General features: G+C 34.1%; 1 protein-coding gene across 1 annotated transcript in view; it reads left to right on the top strand.

The window, feature by feature from the left end:
* Window positions 1-21,819, top strand: part of CHSY3 (chondroitin sulfate synthase 3) — a 224,477-nt gene extending 202,658 nt beyond the window's left edge. The window contains exon 3 of the mRNA XM_006923341.3: window positions 19,404-21,819. Within this exon, the coding sequence (XP_006923403.2) occupies window positions 19,404-20,966 (1,563 nt within the window). The 3' untranslated portion in view covers window positions 20,967-21,819. The remainder of the gene's footprint in view (window positions 1-19,403) is intronic.
* Window positions 21,820-22,873: the final 1,054 nt, after the last annotated feature.

The following is a 22,873-nucleotide window of genomic DNA, read 5'->3' as shown; positions in this document are numbered from 1 at the left end:
TATGTCAATTATACTTAACATAGCAATTTTGTACACATGATTAGAGGTGTGAGTGGCAAGACTTAGTATTTTGGTAGTAATTGAAAGGGCCAGTGAGACAGAAATGGACATCAGTGATTGCTGTAAGTCAGCCAAGCAGTGCGTCCAAGGTAATCTGTTACTGGCAATACTTAGCATGGAACAGCTTCCTGGTAGAAGTGTCTACCTAGTGTGACGTGGAACATTTCCAACTAAAGTCTCTAGTAGTAATTTTTTTTTTTTTTTTTTTTTTGCAAAGAAAATCGAATTAGCGCAGTGGTTTGAAAAGAGTTTGAAGGGGTCACCCTGGTTACAGAAAAAAAGAGGCATATGTTTTTGGAGATATTCTATTTCAAGATTCGTTAGCACCATTTAAAGACATCCTAGAAGATGATTTCTGTCAAATCTTGCATTCCAGTTTGGATCTAAATCTGGAACAGATTGAGTTTTTGCATCCTATTTTTATTCATGGAAAGATTATGTAAATTAGAATCACAGATTCACTCATTTCAACCAAGCAGAGTTAAATTGAGAACAAGCCAAATTCCTGGACTGTCTTACTCTCAGGACTTTTCTTACTCGGAAGTCGTAAGTACTTAAAGTCTTACCTATAATAGGTGCCCCTCCTACATCCACCTCCCAGATCTTCTATCCTGCCTGTGTCTGCACCCCACTTTCTCCTCATTCCTTCTTACTGTAACACAGGAAATGCCTTTTCTTCTATCAAAGGCCCATCCATCTTTGGTGCTTTAGGCCTCTTTTTTTTTCCCTCAAACACCTGTCTTTCTTTCTTTGTAAGTCTCTCCCTTTGCCTCTTGCTTCCTTTCAAAATCCATTAAATAGTTTGCTGAGCACCTATTCAGTGCTGTTCTGGTGTCTTCTGCATTTAGAGATGTTTCCTGTCTCCGAGCTAAATAAAATTTTGGTTCTTTTTTTCTCACAGGAGAAAATTCATGAAACCTCATTTCTTTCTCTTATTAAATGCAATATGCTAACAGTCACTAGAGGGGACCTATACTGGTTTCAACTCGATGCCTCCAGAAAGGACTCTTCGGTTGTTAGGAAGGTTCTAATCCAGATAGTGTTGCACATTTGGCAAATGAGGGGAGAGCAGAGGACAAGGGGGTGGCCAGTAGTGGGATTTCACCACAGCTACGGCTAAACCTTTGGAGGGATACCAGGGGATAGCTCTGGAAAGTGGAGCTAAGTTTTGGGGGTTTTTAAAAATTATTTTCCAGGGAGCATAAGCTGTGGGATCTCAGCGATATTCAATTACTACTTCTCTTCGTGATGCTTATGTGTATTGAGTGGTTACTGTATACCAGATGTTCTTCAAAATGTGTTATGTATGCTAATTAATTGAACTTTCATGATCACCATAATATTTTCCACATTTTATTGGTAAAACAACCAGGATAAAGAAATACTGAATGATTTGTGCTAGATCACATTTGGTAGAGCAGGTGTCAAACCCAAGTAATGTAGCACCAGAGCCAGTCCTCTTATCCCATCCCCCAGATTCTCTGTGATCTATTTGGCAAGACGATCCAAAAATGTCTAAACAAAAAGTTAATTATCTAAAAGTTATATTTGTGTGTATGTGTTCTAAATCAGAAATCGAATTTGTTTTTCCTAAATTATGTACAATTGTGCTAACAGCATTTGTTGAATAATTTATCCTTTACTCACCTATTAAAAATACTTCACTTTAATTTATTAAATTTCTGAATATATGTAGGACTCTATTAGGGTTGTTCATTCTGTTCTATTGATCTATTTGTCTATTCTTGTGCTATTATCATACTATTGAAATTACTCAAAGATATTGGATGTCCTCCTTTTCAAATCTTTTTGACTAGTTTTATTCAACCACCATAGATATTTTAGGGTAAGCCTATTAAGTACCATTTTTTAAATGCTGATAAAATTTCTGCCATTTCATTGTTTACAAAAAGGCATTTTAATAAAATCTAATTAATTAATTTAACTTCAACTATTTTAGAAATTAATTTTTGAAGAATTGCTTTCTCACTCAGGATTATGGTAAATTTTTCAATTTATTCAGTTTGCTCTTATGTTCTTAAGTTATCTTTAGTAGTTGTTATACATTTCTTATTAGGATTTTTGAAGGTACATTATGTTATATACTATAAAGATGACATGGTTATTTTGCAGAAGGTATCAGTCAATTATACCACTGTTACAAACAATAAAAAAAGGTGTATTGTATCCTCTCACCACTTTGAATTTTCCATGTTTCTGATTTAGAATTGGGTGATTTTAATTCCTTAAAGTGTAGTTTGATTATTTTGTCTTACAAAAGGACCCAAACAAATTATTTCAGAAACTCAGAAATAAGATAAGATCTAATTTGAAACCATCCTTAAATTTCCTGATAAAGAACTATAAGAAATCTTAAGTTCTAAAGTAAATTATTGAAAATTAAGTTTCCTAGATTTTTTTAAACTAACTTACTATTCTAATGTCCTTCATTGCTGTTATTTAAAACTTTAACTTAGATTAAGAAAATATAGTAAAAATAAGTGAAAACAATGATAATTTTAGAGTATGTTTTGTTCAAATTCTTTTATCTAAGTATCCTACCCTGGATTCTGATATACCATCACCCCATTGTGAGAATCACTGATTTCAATTGAAGAACATTTGATTTTTTTATTTGAAAAATAGTTGAAAAATTAAAAGTATCCTTAGATAATGTTTCAAATATATACCAGAAAGGACTTTTTATTTATTTATTATTTTGTCAATTGATTTTACTCAATAGATCTTTTATTTATTTATTATTTTGTCAATTGATTTTATTCCTCAATAGAAGTTTTTATGTGTAATGTCATTTTTTGGTTTACTGAGACATTTGTAAAAGTTAAATTTGACCAGAGATACATGTTTTCTACATCTCTTCTTTTAAACTGCTCTTTTAAATAATGTATCACATGTATAAATATATTTTTAATGCTTACATGTAACTTTTTCTTTGACCTTCACACCAACATTGTACAGCTAAAAGGGTAATCATTTATTCTCCCCATTTAATAGGTGAGAAGATTGACACAGTCGATGCGGTTTGCTCACTGTCACTATTGCATTGCTGATCAGTAGACTCCCAGCCCAATGGTGTTCCTTCTAAAGTCTACTTCTCCCAATATTCTGTAGTAAGAAGCCATAAAACCAACTCTCCAGATATCTATCTTCGATTTTCTTATTTGTATGTTTTTTCTCATGACATTCTCCACAAGTGTCAGTTTTGGAGCAGACCTACGAGAGCATATAAAGGGAATCTTGAGGGGTGACAGAAAAGCCACATACCAGTTGTAGTGAGGATCTCACAATAACACAGAGGGAATAAACTACACAGCCACAGTCAACTTAGATCTAAACTCAGATGATGTGAATGTAACAATATTGTCCCTTCTCTATGTAACTGTAATTACTTTCAAGTTTGTTTTGTCATCAAACAATTTTTTAATCAGTGCAGCTTGTAGAAATCAGCACTCTGGTATATGAATTATTTAATTCATTTATCATCCACTTCTTAATGCCCGGCCTCACGTTCCTGGGGGAAAAAAAAAAAAAGATCAGGAAGTTTAAAGAAAGATTACATGGAAAGCAAACATGTGGCCAAAGTTAATATCTGAGTTGGTTCTCATTATTTAAAAAAAAAAATAATAATAATTGTATGTAAGAGTAAAATAAAGCTATTAGTAAGATACATGCTTTTATTTAATAGAAAATGAAATATTTGTCAAAAAAACCACAAAGTACATTTTATGCTTGGTTAATTTTTTTTTTTAGATAATTTACATAAACATACATGGGGACTGTTTGTTTTCACAAAGAAGAAATTTAAGCAGGAAGAGGATGCCCTCTATTTTCATTTCCTTACACGGATGACAAAGGCCAAGCCCATGAATTCACTCCAGACTGATTGTGGCACTTTTTCCTTCAACTTCTAGATCTTTCTCAAGTTCAGATCCCAAAAGAGCTGCTCCCATTTGTTCTAAATTCTACTCTAAGAAAAATCTATTGTTTTCCTTAAGACATCTTTTATTTATTTTCCTAAGATATCTTTTATTCCTCTTTGAAATCATGATCTTTTAATCAGATTTTGTCATTTTTAATTATCCCAACACCAGTCATAGTAAGCTAAATGAAAAATCTGTTAGGTAGTAAACTAAAAATTTAACTGTGGATATGGGAGGAGTGAAAACTAAATAACTAATTCGCTAAACAAACAAATCCCTAATTGATAAAAGAAATAATTAGCAAGTATTGCAGTAAGCACCAAACTATGTGACATACTGAACTCTGTAATACCTTTCAAAGGAGAGTCAGGCTGTCCTGAAAATAGAAGGTACATCTGTGTGGTCGGAATTTAGCTGGATTTTAAAGGAAGAGTAGCATTTGAATTGTCAGGCCTGTGCAGAAAGGGCAAACTTGAGTGATTGAGAACAGTGATTTTCAAACATTTTTTCCCTTTTGCAAAAATTTTTCTTCAAGTAAACTATTTGGAACCTAATATATAACAGCTTAAAGTAGAGCCGTTCTGATTGAAGGGAGGAGGGAAATGGGCCCCAGAGTCCTATTAATATATCACCCTGATTTTATCTTGGGCTTCTGATTTAGCAAGTTCAAAACCATTCATTGGTATTTCATTTATGCCTATACCTTCTGTGGCTTCTTTGAGCACTAATATCTTCGTCCCAGGATAGAGGCATTTGCAGTAATTCAGACTTGAATCAGGGTCTGAAAGAGCAGCAAGAAGAGAAGAAAACAAAAGGATAATTAGGGAGCACTTGTTAAAAAAAAAAAAAACGATTTGTTGACAGAGATGCTAGGAAGAGGAAAAAAGGAGGAGTCTGAGATGTTGCATAAGTAATGAGTCTCTATGTCAGAGAAGAGTAATTGTACTAGTCAGAGAACTGAGAAGTCAGGAGAAGATACTACATGTGTTTCTTTGTTTTAGTATGTATATGTTTCAGTCAATTTTTTTGCCTTTCAATATAACACTGTGCTGAGATAAGCTTTAAAGCAGGGATTTATAATCCAAATTATTCTAGTTGTATCTTTAATTCTCTATCTTTTCTGAAGATCTGGAATCTGCTCATAGGCATGTGATGTATGTCAAGGCTCCCGTTTCCACATGGCCCTGGCCTCGCATCATTTATCACACACCCGGCACCAGAGACGGAATGAAAAGGAGACACAGTCCTGCTTTCAGAATATTCCCAAATTTGTTGGAGAGACAGATGTATTTAGATGAATAAACAAATGTAAGAATAAAAGTGCATTCAATAGTGGGGAAGAATGGTATTGAGTGCCTGGAGAACATATTCAAGTCCTGATCTAGTCAGAGAAGGTATCCAGAAGGCAGTGACATTTAAGCTGAGTAATAGTTAAATAGGAGAAGAAATAGATTGAAAGATGGGAGAACATTCCAAGAAGAGAGAAAGGCATATGCAAAAAGGCACTAAAGAAAAAGGAAGCCTGGAGCACAGAGGCTGAGAGCCAAGAGAGAAAGCTGAAGAGGAGTACTTTATTCTAAGAGCATTGCATGTCCTCGATGGGGGAAAGAATGGGCACGTGACGTATTTGGGCCTCAGGAAACTGACTCATGTTGCATCATGGAAAACTATTGGGAGAGTGGCTAGATGAGACATGACCAGACAAGTGACTATTGCAGAAATACCGAGAAAGTTCTTGGTATCTTGGACCAGAGCGGCTACCCTAAAGAGAAACAAGATTCAAAAGATAGTTAGGAGAGGAATTGGTGATGAGGGTTAAGGGAGAGCAAGGATAGGTTAATGATATATTAAGAATAATAACACTTGACATGGCATCATTATTGCAAAAATCACTTTCCCAAGTCAGTGTCTGCTTTTTAATTTTGTTTATGGTGCTTTTGATATGGGAATTTTTTAAATGTTAATGTGCTATTAAAATCTGTTATTTTTTTAATTTGTAATTTTTGTTGACTTTTTTGCTTAAAAGTGGGTTTTCCACGTGCTTAGAAAATATAAATATTTACCCACATTTTCTTCCCATTGTTTGGTAATATCTTTTTCTTTTTGTAGGGGGCAGTGCTTGTACAATTTAGGCCTTTACTACATCTGAGATACACACATACATATATATACACATATATGTGTATATGTATATATTGTATATAGTACAAGATTTGAGTTAAGTTTTTTTCTTGTAAATAGCTAATTATCTTATAACCCATATATTAAATTGTGATTACAAGTCATCCTTTTGTGAAATATTTTCACAATAAATATATCACTGAGATTAACCCTATGAAATACAAATAATTACACATGACATTCATGTGACAATCTCAAGTGATGTGTCTAAAAAAAAAAACTCTGTAAACATTACGTGAAATAAATTTTAAATGCCCTCCAATATTGGAGCAATAGTGTTGAAAATAGAGCCATGAAAACAAATCCAAAAACTGTTGGATTTGGAGTGTATAGTTTAGTTTTGTTTGTTTATAAAATAATTTTTTTAACTCGTTGATTATACTAATTATAATTGTATTCCTCAGTTCTCATCCATTTTCTCCTTGGAATTCTACCTTTGCTTTTTAGGACTAAAAAGTCATTTATTTTATTTTTTCTGCTCAGACGGAAATTAAAAAATAATTTTTTTTTAATTCATTTTGAAAGATAATTGTAGATTTGAAATCTAGACTATCCTTGACATTTTTACTAAAGCTAATGAGTGCACTGTGAAATTTATTGGGTCTTATGAAGTGATTTTATTAATCCTTAATGTAAATTACCCATTCTGTTGTGACAACTTTCTATATGAGAAAGAAACATGAGCTATATCCAGTCTCCAGTAAGGAAATATAAGTGTAATTAGAAAGTCACAATGACTCAAGTTGTTGTGTTTTCATTTCCAGAAAACTTGACTTTTAAAGATTAGGCTTTGCTTATTTTTGCTTTAGCGCCATCCTAGAAACTCCTACCTGTTTATTAGAGCTGTGATTCCCATCTATTCCCATAGCAGTGCTGTGCCCACAGAAGTCTACAACACTATAATTAGAATTTTTCTTCTAAGAAAAACATTATAATAGACATCCTGCCATGCTTATGTTATTTTAATTGGGTGTTTAGCTCTAGGGATCTTCATAATTTATCATAAAACTTTAATGTTAATAAAATCAGCTGGAAGGAAGCACCACTTATCTCCTTGATTGCACCACAAGGAGTAGGATCATAATTTGAGCCTTTCTTTCCTTTTTTTTTTTTTTTTTTTTAAGCTAATGAGAGCAAAGAGCTTGTAAATGGATCAAGGGATCTCAGCACTGTAACACAATGCTTCACCAAGTATTGCCTATGATCCATCTGAAAGAAAAATTACACAGCACAGAGTTAAACAGTCAAGGAAGACTTTATTCAAAACTATTGCAGTAGGGGAGAGAGATTGAACTTGACTACTGCTGAACAAAAAAAAGGCAGGAGAGTTTTTAAGCACTGGGATGAGCTACTGAAAAAGGAATGGAGGATTTCACAGGAACTTTGGTGAGTGTGATTAGACCATCTGTGTTTGCTAATCTGTGTTTATGGAGGTTAGGCTTCTACCCTCTGAGAAAGACTGGGAGATAGGAACTCTATCTTTCTTGATTATTACATTTCAAAGGGATGGCTCCCAGGTCCTTGAGAAAGACATTCCTAGATTGTAAAACTGAAGAGAGATAGGAAGAAGATTTATATCTCAAAGAGGCAGAGGAAGAATTTATAATTATAATTTTCCAAAGTAAATGCTCTTTTAAAAGGGAGATCAGGGGCATGTCATCAGGAAGAAATGCATCTAAAGTTTGCTCAAGTCGAAGGGAATGTTAAGGCCATCTTGGCCACCCTCACTGGACTACTAGATTTTACCTGATGATCCAGGAACTGATCATCAGGTAAAATCAAGTTCTTTCTTACAGGTAAATGATACAGAATCTTAAAATCTTTAAACTTCGTGTATAACTAAAGTCTACTCACTAGTAACCTACCAAATTAGACATTAATGTATAACAGGGATGTCTTTGTGGTCTGCTTCAGAGTGCAAGAAATTTCACCATCTAAAGTTTACCAAATGATGATAATAGTTATATCTATTGAGTCCTTAATTTATTCCAGACACTGTTTTAAGCATGTTTCATATGATGTAGAGAACAGTCCAGGAGCTCTTCTTTTCTCAGAAGTTGTAAATTGTCCAAGATCAGACTGGGAATGGAAGAGTAGATCTCAAAACCAGGCCTGTGACTCCAGAGCCAAGATCTTCACCCAAAATAGACATGCATGAGCACAAGCTGAAAGAATAACAGAGGAAATTGCAGGAGAGATTCGTTTTTGTTTCTTCTTTCCTCTAAGTAATTGAAATATCCCCAAAAGCCAGGCCTAACTCCATATCACTCTAGCAATTCCTACATAAGCCTTAGTTCTGTCCTGTTTCTTGAATGGAAGAATCTTTTCTTCAGGCAGGTAGCAAAACCTTTCTTGTGGGTTTGCTTTCATTCTCATTTACTGTTGTCTCTTGGCAGCACTTCATTTATTTTTGCAGAAATTTTTAATAAGACAGAGCCCAGCCTGATTTAGAATCAATTAAGACTCCTACAGTCATTTCACATTCCAGTGACACAAAGCCGGAATGATGATGAGTATCCTGGACCGTTCTCCCTGCTTGGATGAGTACATGGATTACAACTAGTAAAGAGATGTGTGACCACCATCAGTTATGCCACAATAGTACTAGACTACAAGTCACGACTTCAGCGAGATATAAAAGCGTTAAGATACGTGCCAAAGCTCATACAACACAGAGATGTAAAGTCTTCTGTTACATTTTACTTTTTGACTTAACATTTAGAAGCCTGAGAAATAATGTGGAATGCTAAGAATTTTCCATTAGAGAATTAAAGTCCTTTCAGTACATGTTTTAATCTCTCTGTGGTTATTGACTAGATTTTTTTGGGGGGGAGCATGTATTAATTTATAAAAAAAAATAATTATAAATGTTTTATTAAGTGTCAAGCCCAGGCTACCCTCTGGGAGCAGGTCATCTAGAAAGGCATACAGTCAAGTAAAGCATCAGTATGGTATAATTAGTGCAATGAACAGTGGTCAAATTATACAGCCATTTCTGAGTTTATATATTTAGTGCTCGTTTCCCCCACCAGACAGTTAATTTCATGAGGGCAGGGACAGGTTTCTTTTGTTGCTCTATCCACAGCAACGCACACATTTTATAAATTCAGTAAATATTTTTAAATGAATGAATGAGTCACCCATTCTTCAAGTGAGAGGGGGTAGCCAAAATATCGTGGAAGATTAGATCAGGAAAGGTTTGGTCAAGGAAAGTTAATGAAAGAAATCAGTATATTGTCATGGAATCTATTATATCTTTCTCATGTTTTCAGTGTTTATATTAATTAGATGTCACTAGCTTTCTACTATGCACATGGCACTACACTGTGTCCTACCTAACTTATCTGTTAAGATAGTACTCTGTAATGTACTGACAGTTGAAGTCAATGTTCTGTGTGATGAATATGAAATTTTTACTCTTAACTCTTGAGAATATAATGTTTTGTATCCATTTCAGTATATATTTGAACATAGGTCTACTGATGTAAAAACTGCACATAAACCAGTTACCTGTATAATGGCCTTCCTTTTATTTATCGAATGTTAGCTTCTTGCAAACAGTTCTCCCAATTGCCCTGAAAGTTGCTATGGAAACATTAATAATGGTCACTAAAAATTGTTATATAATCAAAGTCCATAAGTCACAGAATATATGACATCCTTTATACAAAATGTCATAAGTTTAGCCCCGTCCTTACCTACCCCATTCTGATAGCTTTTACATTAGTAAATGACATGACATGTTCATACAGAATTACATAAGCTCATGTTAAGTCTTCCGTGAGGCTGGTTGCTTGAATTTTGGGAGAATAGAAATAAAAAATCAGCTGGAGCAGCAGCTTTTCCTTTAGCTTCAGCACCTTTAGTTAAATAAGAATCTCTTTAGGATTTGAAAGGTTTCATAACTAGAATAAAACTCATAAATTAGGAAGCAATTTGTTTTCTCTTTTTTTATTTGAAAAGTGAGATATAATTTTATGCATGATTAGTGCCATCATACAGTGAATATATTTCCTCCAATTGATATAATACATTCATTAATGTCTTTCAAAATTATGTGGCAACTATCTTTACATTTAGTTTTGCAAAGCTCTCGAAAGCCAAGTTTAGAAGTTATAACTTCTCTTCTTCTCATTGTCTGTTATTAGTTAACTGATAAATCACCAGTGAAGAGGGCAGTTAAGTTATATTGGTATTGCACAGGGTGTGTGCAGGTTTGCAAAGAGCAACTTGACAACCTCTTGAAATTCTTCTTTGCCTCTCTGTAATAAATTCTGAAAAAAAAAAATTTTAAGGAAATAGTGAATGTAAAAATTTACTTGACAATTTACCCAAAATTTTAAAATATCTTCAGGGGAAGTAAACTGTATAGGTTTTGACAATCATCCACTATTATCCTAACTATATATCAGGAAGCATCTGTATCATCACTGCCTGAACATATGTATATTATAATAAATCATGCAAATTGATGAGAGTCACATTCAATTATCGTTAATGTTTTTTATTGGAGTATTATTTTATTTCTAACAGGATAATTTCAATTAAGGTATATGGGTTTATTTAACTAACAAATGATTATGTGCCATGATAACATTATAAACTGAAATCTGATGAACTTAGTGATTTCTGTCAGATTTTAAATCTTTTTGATATTTGCCTAAGATAGCATGGGTCCAGACTACACCCTGCTGGGAAATCTATATCACATGATTATTCTCTATGTTGTCTGAAGGTATTTTTAAACCATTGAGAACGCTTCATCATGTATAAGGGTTAGTATCTGGAAGTTATTTTCTGTGTTGTCTGACAAGTTTTTTTAAAACTAAAATAACTAACAAAATGAAATGTTACAGGAAGTAAAGTACCAGTTTTAATGGTATAGATAGCCCATATAAGACTGTTGCTTTGATTTCAGCGAAGCTTGAACTAGGCAAATTTAACAGTACAGAGCCGAAATTAAAGGATATCAGTTTATCAGATTGTTTATGACAGGACTCTTTTGGTCACAAGCGACAGAACCACAACTAAACTACCTGAAATAGAATAGAAGAGAAACTACTATCCTAGGACACTAGAAAGTCTGCAAATGATCCAGCCTTGGACACAGCTCAGCGCTGTATTCAGTGTTCTCAGCAGCACCATCTTCCTTGTGTCACTTCTCTGCTTTTGTCTGGGTAGCGAGGTCTGCTTTTCCTTTTGTGGGATTTTAATGCACAGAGCATGAACCTATAGCCAAACGGAACCATTTATTGCTACCATGAGAGAGATCTTGCCCATGAAGGAAGCTAATCTGGAGTAAGCCATTTATAAAAACGTATATTAGCTGGCCAGACTGACTTGTATTCCTCATAAGAAAATGTGAGGATCTTGTGAAATCAAAGGAAAAGAAAAAATTTTACCATCTTAATCATTTTTAAGTGTACAGTTCAGTAGTGTCAACTGTATTCACATCGTTGTGCAACACATCTCTAGAACCTTCTCATCTTGCAAAATCGAAACTCTGTTCCCATTGAATGACTCCCCATTTCCCCCTCCCCCAACCCCTGGAAACTACCATTCTGTTTTCCATTTCTATGAGTTTGACTACTTTATCATTCATGTAAGTGGAATCATCTAGTATTTGTATTCTTGTGACTGGCTTATTTTACTTAGTATAATGTCCTCAGGGCTCATCTATGTTGTAGCCTGTGACGAGATTTCAAAAGAAAAAGACATTTTAAGATTGTTTTAGTTACATGAAAGGGATATTTAAGAACACAGTTGTCCTCGGGCAACTTAAATTCATAAACAAAGATAAAGAAAACTTATGAGACTGAAAGTAACTGTAAAATGTACTGCTCACATCACGTTTTTCAAATTCAAATTCATTCAAAACAATGAGCTTAAAAAGGCAAAATCACATGTGCAGCCTTCAGACTACAAGTTTTCAACACTTGCTGCTTTTAAGTATACTTTGAGATGTTTTTCTTTTAAAAAAAAATGAGACAAACTATTTTATTTTTATATTTTTTAATTAAACCTTCTATTTTGAGATAATTATTGATTTACATATAGTTGTAAAAAAAATAATAATGCAGAGAAAGTTCACATACCCCTTAACAACTTCCCCCGTGGCGAAATCTTGCAAAAATGTAATTAAATCTCACAATCAGAATATTCACATTTGTATATTCATCCGCTCTTATTAAATTTCCTCAGTTTTGCTTGTATTTATTTGTGTGTCTATGCATACATGTGTATTTAGTTCCGTGCAATTTTATCACATGCTATAGAGTAAATTTTTAAAGTAGAATTCGCAGATTAGATGTGGCTATTTCCAAGGTGCTATTATTTTTATAAATCTTAGTAGCAAATAATACATTTTTTGTGACAAAACATGCATATGTAATATGAAATAGTGTGTATCTTATCACACTTAAACTAGATCTTTGCTTTCAACAACTTATTCAAGTTATACCCTTTAACATTTTTTCATTCTTTAATTATGGAATGATATATGTATATTTATTTTTCTCAAACTTACTTCTCCTTAATATTTAGAATTAGGTATTGTTTTTATAGTGTCATTATTGCTGGAGAAGTGGGACACACTTTAAGAACTTTACTGCTAATATTTGAAGTCAGTAATTGAGGAAAAATAATAATGTTCATTTGAAAATTCATTATTTTGATTAAAACCTTTATATTTCCTGATCTTATAAAATAAAAAAAGATCATTATGTGTTTGCATTAAGGGCAATAAGACTGTTCATATAGCTATGTAGTACAGCATAACTAAATCATAGAAAATAGAATGAGTTTAAATATTTGCAAGGCAAATTACCAAACCCTGAGGTACATATTCACCATTACATTTTACACCATTCTAATGATTTATTTCCTGTTTGCCTTCATACATTACTCTCGTCTGCAAAGCCTGGACTTCCTAGAATAGGAATTCCTCTTTCTTTCAAATGTTCCTTAATCTCGTACACAGGAAGGGATTCAAAGAGAATTTTCTAAGTTAGAAAGATGTTTCTTTTTAGAAAAAATGAGTGGCATAATGGGAACGGAAGAACTTTCACTAAACTGAAATAGCTTCTTTACACAAATAAATGAAGGAAATTTTGTCCTTAATAGAGAAAAATTAATGCAATTATTTTCTTAGTAGAGAGCGTGAAGGGTGTTCACGAACAGTTCTCCAGCCGTGGAGTGGCCTCTTGTTTCCCCTTCATTTCAACAGAGACCTCATGAATCAGTTTAGTTTTTCAATTTTTCAATGATGGTCTGAATTCAGTTTATATCCTGAGGTTATATACTGAGCCTATTTGAATTATTTTCTGAGGAAAATAATCAGAGTCATTCTCATTTACTCATTCATGCAATACCTATGCTTAAAAATAGTAAAAACAAATAAGTACGATAATAATAATAGCTAATTCTTATTATAACTCTTATTAATAGCAGTTACTATATACCAAATACTCTTCTACATCCTGAATTCTTTATCTCTAATCCATTGTACTCTTTTTAAAAAATCTATACTTTTGCCATGTTTTTATTTTACAGTGTCCTTGTTCCAATATACCTTTTAGTGTTCCCCACGTCACCTACATTGTGTGCATGAAGCTCTGTAGTCAGTATTTTAGCATGACTTTCCACAGTGTACTTTTTATTTCTGTTCCATTTTTTTAGCTTTCCTGGTTTTTATCTTTTTTGTCCCTCAAGAGCTTTCCATGGTGTCTATTCTTTTCCTTCTGATTTCATTTTCATGTCCGTGATAGTTTATTTTTTATTCTTTCTTTATTAGTTCTGTGAGCTTATGTTTCACCTTAATCATCACATCCCTGAGGTCTTATATTTCTACTTTGTTGGTTTCAAAGACAGAGAAAAATGCTTATGTTTTTTTAAGCAGTTGCTTAATATTTAATCTTTTCCTCAGTTCCATGGCTGCTTTTGAGGGGATCGGGAGGAGGCTAGTTTTTCATCTAGTCTTATAGAAACTTGGTGTTAGTGCTGTACTCTTATCCTCTTTTAGAAAACATACTTATCTCTGGAAAAATTACTTTTCCCTGGACAAGCCCTTTACCATACATTTATTTGGTAGAGGTGTTTGTTACAGTTCTACGCTTGCTGATTTCCACAAAGAAAAGTTTTCGGTCGTCTCTGCTGCCTCAAATTATACCTGCTTCATGAGAACATGACCTAACTGTTTAATTCTTTGCTTTCTGTAGCTCTGTCTCTTCTACTTCTCTGAAACAAAACATTCTCATCCGGGGCTTATTCTGTCAGCCCAGGTCACCTCAATTCCTGTACCTAGAGGTTTTATGCCCTACATTATCAGGCAGTATATTTTTCTTTGTTTTTTTCTGAGATCAACTGTCCTTGAACCCTTTGTCACTGATACTGCTCTGCTTGGCCTTTTGCCTCCACTTGATTCTAGATGAATCTGCTTAACCTCGTCAGCTTTTGGCAATTCCACACATATTTTAGTGACTATGTGTTGTCCCAGTAGTCTGTTCCATTTTAAAGTTGGCGTTTGCTGTATTTTATTTTTAGCATTCCTTATGTCTTTTTAAAATAGCCTTATTGAGGTTTAATTTACATTCTACAAAATCTTCCCCTTTCAAGCATCCAGTTTAATAATACTTAGTAAATTTATACAGTTGTGTGACCACGACCACAATCTATTTTTACAAATTTTACATTGCTCCAAAAGTTGCCTTGTTTGTAGTCAATCCCTGTTTAAAATTTTAATTGCTGAAATCGAAGTCCTTTGTTTACATAGCTATGATCATTCCAGAAATTACCTCTGCTATATTTTAATTATTAATAAACCTAAGAGGGAAATGGAAGTTCAATATAGTAGAAGATTAATAACACAACTATATCTTGGCACTTATTCTTCCACTCTCTAATTTTTATAATAGATTTTTTTATAGTCCTCAGGTCATTTTCTTCTCAGAAGGAGAGATTTTTGAATGATACATGTTAAGCTCAGGGGTCATTCGGGACACACCGATGTTAATTGCTCCTGTGATTTTGTTAGTGTGAAATGATTTTTCCCTTTGAGTGTAAGGCTCTGGAGTACCAAGAAATCAATTGTCTGTAAAGGAAAGGAACCCAACTTAAATTAGAGATCCTGAATTATTTCAAAAAAGTTAATGTAATTTTAAAAGTAAATTTTATACTTTAAAACACTTTTGCTACACTCAAAATTTAGGTTACTTAATTTTAGTTTCAGTCGTGATCTCATTCTCGGTTGGCCTTTGGTTAAATCACTTAACTCTCTTGAACAGTGGTTTCCCAAAATCCCCAAAGTAAATCACCTGTTGTTTAGTAAAATATTTAGGACTTTTTTAGCAGAAGGTGCCTCAGTGACATGTTAGATACATTGAAGCACTGAGTGTATGTGGCCAAATTGTTCAGGCATTTCCAAAAATGAGTGAAGATGAAGCCAGCCAACTAAAGGGTGCCACTCATTCTCTGAAAACTAGCTAAAAAGAACAATCTCAGGAGGAGGCTGGCAAATCCTTGAACTGTTGTTTATATAGTTATCATTTATTGTTTTCTTAGTTCTTAGTTTCTTAGACACAATGCTAAGCATTTTCAGTAATAAAATAAATTTATTTTCTTATTGAGCAACAGTTTAATATGCATTGAGTTGGCATTTTCCTTTTTATGGATAAGGAGACTGAACTCCAGGCAGAAAGGCTAGGAAATGGATTAGAAATTGTGGAGCCAATCTACATTTGGCAGACTCCATAGACTGGCTCTTAACCATTCTCATGTCTATCCTGCATAGCTTAGACCTCCCTACATATAAAAGGAGAAAACTTGGATATGCCTTGTGTTTCTTAATGGAAAATATGACATAAATTCAAGATGTTCCCATCCTTATTGTACGGCCTGGAGTATGTATGAATGTGCTGTTTTTAAGGGTTGCCTCCATCACTGTCTAGGTCTGTTTGTAATATTTCTGCAAGGGAATGTGTAGGGACAGCTTGGGTTGTAATGATGTGAGTGATGCCAGTTAAACATTTCAATACTAAGATATTATTTGTTCTATAACAAGATGTCTCCTTTATCACATCAATATCACTAAAGGAGCTTGGTAAATCTGTAGCTTAACAACTCACCTCTGAGCCATGTTTTCTATGTAATTTAGTATGTTTCCTTTTTCTTAGTAATGTAAAGCATGCCTTAAGAAAGAATAGTTTCAGATAGCCAATACTTTTTAGCGGTGGTATAATTACTAGTCAATATGTAATCGGAAGTTTGATTTTTTTTTTTTTTTTACCTTCTTATATACAAAGAAACAGGTATAGGGTATAGGTAAAGTGAAATATTGAAGGAATTTCAGGTAAACAAAAAATGGAGATATAACAGTCCACTACAAATTATGGATTTAATTGAATTTAACATCGATCATTTTTTCAAATAAAAATTGGCATGTGTTTTCAGAAAAAAATATTAGATGCAACTGAACTACTGTGTCTTGAATCAAGTCCAAAATCCTTCTCGAAATATATACTATTATATTCTTCAAAGTCGAATGAGTCGATTTAAAAAATTTGAATATAGAAAAGCAACCAGGGAAAATACTGGAGATGAAGAATCTGCTATGGTATTGGTCTTACTCCTTTTAGATCACCTTCTCTAGAAAAACTTCTGTGATATCCTCTCTCTCGTTCATTTCTCTCTCTTCCCGCTCCCCCCTCTATCTCCCTTCTTCTCTTCCTCCCTCTATCCACCCACATATCCACACACACATTTATGTACATACATATCAGAAAAATCTACGTCATTCTACATGTATGTATATGTATACCCTTTTAAAATAAAGTCTTTCATTAATTGAATTATAACAAACATTGAATCTATAAATCAAATTGGGGAGAATTGGTATTTTGTAGTATATCCTAAACAACTATTTGAAAATATATTCCAGCCATAGATAAAGAAGGTAATGTATCAAGATCATGATAAATTTAGTCAAGGAATAAAAGGTGATTTAATATTAGGAAATTAACCAGTACAATTCATCATAACGACAACAAAAAGACATCACAAAATCCTCTCAGTGGGTGCAGAAAAAATATTTGATCAACATCAAAATTCATTCATGATAAAAACTGTTAGCAAACTAGAAGTAGAAAAGAATTTTCTTAATATGTTACAAAGAAATATTGACAACTCTTCCTGGTCTCTGGGATTGGAACAAAGATTCTACTTGACCACATTTTACTGAAGGTCCTTCCAGCAGCAAAGTAACTAACTCAGGCTTTTTACATAGCAGCTGGCTTCTGCAGATTGAGAGTTCCCAAAGACAAAAAGTTACTAATCTGGAAACTGGCACAGTGTCTTTTCTACTGTAGACTATTAGTTAAAGTAGTCACAGGTCACCCAGATTCAAGAGAAGGGGACATAGACCCCACCTCTCAGTGGGAAGAGTGTTAAAGAATTTATCACCACAAATCTGCCACAAATTCTTACGTGTTAGGACCTATTTATTTTCTGCAATAAAATTTAAACTCTAGCTTGGTTGAGATCACTTGAGCTCTAGCTTGATTGAATATGAAATTGTGAGTTATTAATTTGCTTCCTTGGTGTCTTCCTAAGCTGTGCTCTACCATTTTTCAGCATTGAATGTTATGATCGAGAATGTGGTGGCAATATTCATTCTTTTCCTACTTAGAGCCAAAGTGGGTTCTGTTTGTTTATTTTGTTTTGTTTTTCTCTTTGCCTGATTGAACGTAGATACATATCTGCCTTTATTTTAAGGATACATATCCCTCTGACATATTTTACATACATATTTTTATCTCCTTTATTATATATTTAATAGTATTAAATAGATATTTAAACTTTTATATCTATATTAAATATATACATTTATATATAATATATATATGTATATGAAGATATAGATGTGTGTATATGTATATAGATCTCTCTCTCCAGACTTTTAACTTGTCTTTTATATTTCTATTAATTTGCTAAATTTTCTCAAATCTCTTCTTCCGATGTTTTCCATAAACCCTTTTTTATGCTTCTCAAAATGTGATGATTGATGGTTTTATTATCTTCTTTAAGCTCATTTATCTATTCCTTTAGTTCTTTTTTATGGAGATTATATTTTCTATAATTTAGTTGATTGGCCTATAATTTTTACTTGCTTTGGATATGCATTGTTAAGTTTGCAGTATTCCTTTTTTCCTTACTCATCAGTATATTCGCAGATATCTCCTCCTTCTCCTTTGGTACTTTGAATTGTTTCTTTACTGACTGGCAGAGGAGAAGTCAGCTGGTAGTTTGAAGTGTGATCTCATAATTCTACATTTTTCTAATTTTTATTTCTGCCTGAGGTAGCTTGTTCTAGACTAGCAGAGAGCCTTTCTTGAGCATAAAGATGTCAAACACATCTAGTTTTGTATATGATCCTTTAAATTAGTAGTGTAGATCAATATAACTTCTATCCCATCTTACTTTACCAAGAACTTATTCTGTGAAGATAGTATATCACAGCGGTCCCAAGCTTTTTGGCACCAGGGACCGGCGCTCCTATGAGAATCTAATGCCTGAGGATCTGAGGTGGAGCTGAGGCAGTGATGCTAACGCTGGGGAGCAGCTGTAGATACAGATGAAGCTTCCCTCGCTCATGGTGATGCTAGCACTGGGGAGCAGCTGCAGATACAGGTGAAGCTTCCCTCACTCACCCACCACTCACCTCCTGCTGTGCAGCCCGGTTCCTAACAGGCCACAGACTGGTACTGGTCCACGGTCTGGGGGTTGGGGACCCCTGCAGGATACTAAATTAATTTTATGTCCACTTCGGGGCTGGTGTTATCTTTCCAAGCAGCAGGGGATTGGGTTTATTCCTCATCGAACCTCTATTGGGGAAGTTCATGCTCCACCCACTCTGCCTCTCCCTCACAATGGTCCATCACAGGGTTTCGGCCAATTCTTGTTTTCTTTGATATTCTGGGTTGAATATCAAAGGGACGATATTCTTTACTTCCAAACATATAGCTAGAGGTTAAGTTCCAGCATTTGAGCATATGAATTTGACATTTAAAAACTATTTTCATTTCTTTTAAATATAAATTTTCCAAGGCATTTTTTTACGAAATACCATTTAACTAATTTATATAAAATATTTTCATTTAAATAGTCTAGTTCATTGCATTATTTTTTTTTAAATGTATTCTAACATTCTGATTTCCTTTTGCTTTTCAGATGCAGCAGCTGTTCCATGAAAATTATGAACACAATCGAAAGGGTTATATCCAAGACCTTCACAATAGCAAAATCCATGCAGCCATAACACTTCATCCCAACAAAAGGCCTGCCTACCAATATAGGCTTCATAACTACATGCTCAGCCGCAAAATTTCTGAACTTCGCTACCGCACCATCCAGCTCCACAGGGAGAGCGCACTGATGAGCAAGCTCAGTAACAGTGAAGTGAGCAAAGAAGATCAGCAGCTGGGGGTGATGCCTTCTTTCAACCACTTCCAGCCCCGGGAGAGAGATGAGGTGATAGAATGGGAGTTCCTGACAGGAAAGCTCCTTTACTCAGCATCTGAGAACCAGCCTCCTCGACAGAGCATCAACAGCATACTAAGAACAGCACTGGATGATACTGTCCTGCAGGTGATGGAGATGATCAATGAGAATGCCAAGAGTAGGGGACGGGTCATTGACTTCAAGGAAATTCAATATGGCTACCGCAAGGTTGATCCCATGCATGGAGTGGAGTACATTTTGGATTTACTCCTCTTATACAAAAGGCACAAGGGGAGGAAACTGACTGTACCAGTGAGACGCCATGCCTATCTTCAGCAGTTGTTCAGCAAACCTTTCTTCAGAGAAACTGAAGAGCTAGATGTCAACAGCCTTGTGGAAACTATTAACAGTGATACTCAGTCATTCTCCTTTATCTCTAATTCTTTAAAGATATTATCTTCTTTTCAAGATGCCAAAGAAGTGGGAGGGCGCAATGAAAAGAAAATACACATTCTTGTTCCTCTCACTGGAAGGTATGACATTTTCTTGAGATTCATGGAGAACTTTGAAAATACTTGTCTGATCCCAAAGCAGAGTGTAAAACTGGTCATCATCCTTTTCAGTAGGGATGCTGGCCAAGATTCCAACAAGCATCTGGAGCTGATAAAAGACTATCAGAACAAGTACCCTAAAGCAGAAATAACCCTGATCCCCATGAAAGGAGAGTTTTCCAGAGGTCTTGGTCTTGAAATGGCTTCTTCCCACTTTGACAATGATACTTTGCTGCTATTTTGTGATGTCGACTTGATCTTCAGAGGAGACTTTCTCCAACGATGTAGAGACAATACAGTTCAGGGACAACAGGTGTACTACCCCATCATCTTTAGCCAGTATGACCCAAAGGTAACCAACAGGGTAAATCCTCCCACTGATGATGACTTTGTCTTCTCAAAGAAGACTGGATTTTGGAGAGACTATGGATATGGAATTACCTGTATTTATAAAAGTGATCTTCTGGGTGCAGGTGGATTTGATACCTCAATACAAGGCTGGGGACTAGAAGATGTAGATCTCTACAATAAAGTTATTCTATCTGGTTTAAGGCCCTTCAGAAGTCAAGAAGTAGGAGTGGTGCATATTTTCCATCCAGTTCATTGTGACCCTAACTTGGACCCTAAGCAGTATAAAATGTGCTTAGGCTCCAAGGCAAGTACTTTTGCCTCAACCATGCAACTGGCTGAACTCTGGTTGGAAAAACATTTGGGTGTCAGGTACAATCGAACTCTCTCCTGACAGTCCAGGCAACTCATTGCCTTTTTAAAGGGGAGTTTACCTCATTGTTGGTCGTTGTTATTTTTATTTTATTATTGTTATTTTTATTATAATTATTATTGTTGTAATTTTATTTTGTTGTCCTGGTCTTAAACTACTCTTGGTTTGTCTTCCAAAGGGTGTTTGTTGACCTCAAGCAAGAAGAGTCTGCAGTTCACTGATTTTTTTTAGATTTCTACTGAAGTCAATATATGTATTACTTTTATATATCTTTATTGGAGATTGAGTTAAATCATGGCAATCAAATGACTTTTGAAGCTCGTTCATCATGAGAGACCGCTTGGAAGAATGTTCTCTTGTTGGGGCTTATAGATGCAATATCAACTTTTATTTTGTTTGTCAGATTCAATGTGATACAAATATTTACTGGTGAAAGGTACCACAAAAGTGCTTTATGCTTCCTATGGGGAAGGGACTCTGTAACATAAACTTGAGTTTTGTAATTTATACAAGGACTTAAATATATAGACGATAATTTTCTTCATCTTTAGAATTTTTAAAGTAAATGAACACTTATGATTGTATGTTTATTTTTTAAAAAAAGGTTTTAAAAATTGAGGAGTTTTGTTCCACAAGCAACCGGTACTGGCTACCCTGGTCTTAAGAAAATTATGTACTCCTCACAACTGTCTGCTATAAATGCGAATGAACTTTATTTTCTCAAGGAAATATGATTTAATTAAATATTCATGTACATTTTAGAAGCTTTATGAAACAATGTCCTTCATTTGCTGGCAAGAAGATAAAATATGACAGAACCTGGTTATTTATAATAAAACACAGGTATAACAGTATTCTTTTTCAAAAACACTGAGCAAGTTGTGTTGTTTCCTTTTAGCATATTTATACCAAAATGTACTTGCTACATAGACTGGAAAAGTTAAGAGATTATGGGCATGCTATTTATATTATTATGCTTTAAATTCTAACCTTCATAAGTTACTAAAATCAGTAGTTTCTTTATTCGATAATTTATAATCCAACAGAAGCATTCCTCCTCAATCTCTTTAGCTTTGTAATCAAACTGATCCAAGAACAGGTTAAAAACAGCCTTTAAATGGGTTGGTCGATGATTCAAAGATACAAAATCAACAGGGAAATTGTGAATATGAAATTACTTTTACAATTATAATTGTTGCAACTATATAAACACATAGAAAAATATCTCATTTAATTTCACATATTCTTTCTTAAAAATGAATCAACGGTGTCCAGTCATAAAAAAACGTAGTCTCGTTCAAAAAATGTAAGAGAAAATGAAAATTCATGCAAGAAGATCTCATGAAGGCATATTTTTAAATTTTTATTTTGTAAATAGGTAATGCATTTGCACAGTTCCAAAATTAAACAAAAATTTTAAATGTCTACACTATCTGGTCCTTCTCCCTATCCACCCAGGTCTGCCCTTGACCACACATAACCAACTGTTTGAGGCATTTGTAAGTTCATATTCACGTCTTTCCAGAGTTTCTTAAGCAGAAAAGATACATTTAATTTTTTCACCCTTTTTCACAAAATGTAGCTTATTGTACATACTGTTCTTCACTTTGATTTTTTTTTCACACAATAGGACCAAAATTTGCATCAAAATTGATTTGAAAGCGACTATTACAAATCGTTACCATTATTTGGAACTGATTTCCAGAAGGCCATACAATATTTGCTTAGTGATGGGTTCCTTACACGGTAACAAAGTCTTTTAGTGAAAACATTTTGGGGGCCTCAAAAAAATTACATTGCTTAATAGTGTGACAAATATGGTTTTCTTGATTATTCTCCTTGACTTAAACATATAATCTTAATAATGTCATACTCATTTTTTAAAAAAATTAAGCACACTCTTAGGTGTAAAAATCTTTGACAGAGCC

Source organism: Pteropus alecto, unplaced genomic scaffold (assembly GCF_000325575.1).
Source record: "Pteropus alecto unplaced genomic scaffold, ASM32557v1 scaffold78, whole genome shotgun sequence".
NCBI lineage: Eukaryota > Metazoa > Chordata > Mammalia > Chiroptera > Pteropodidae > Pteropus > Pteropus alecto.
The sequence above is the reverse complement of the archived record's forward strand: the minus strand, read 5'-3'. Positions and strand labels throughout refer to the sequence as shown.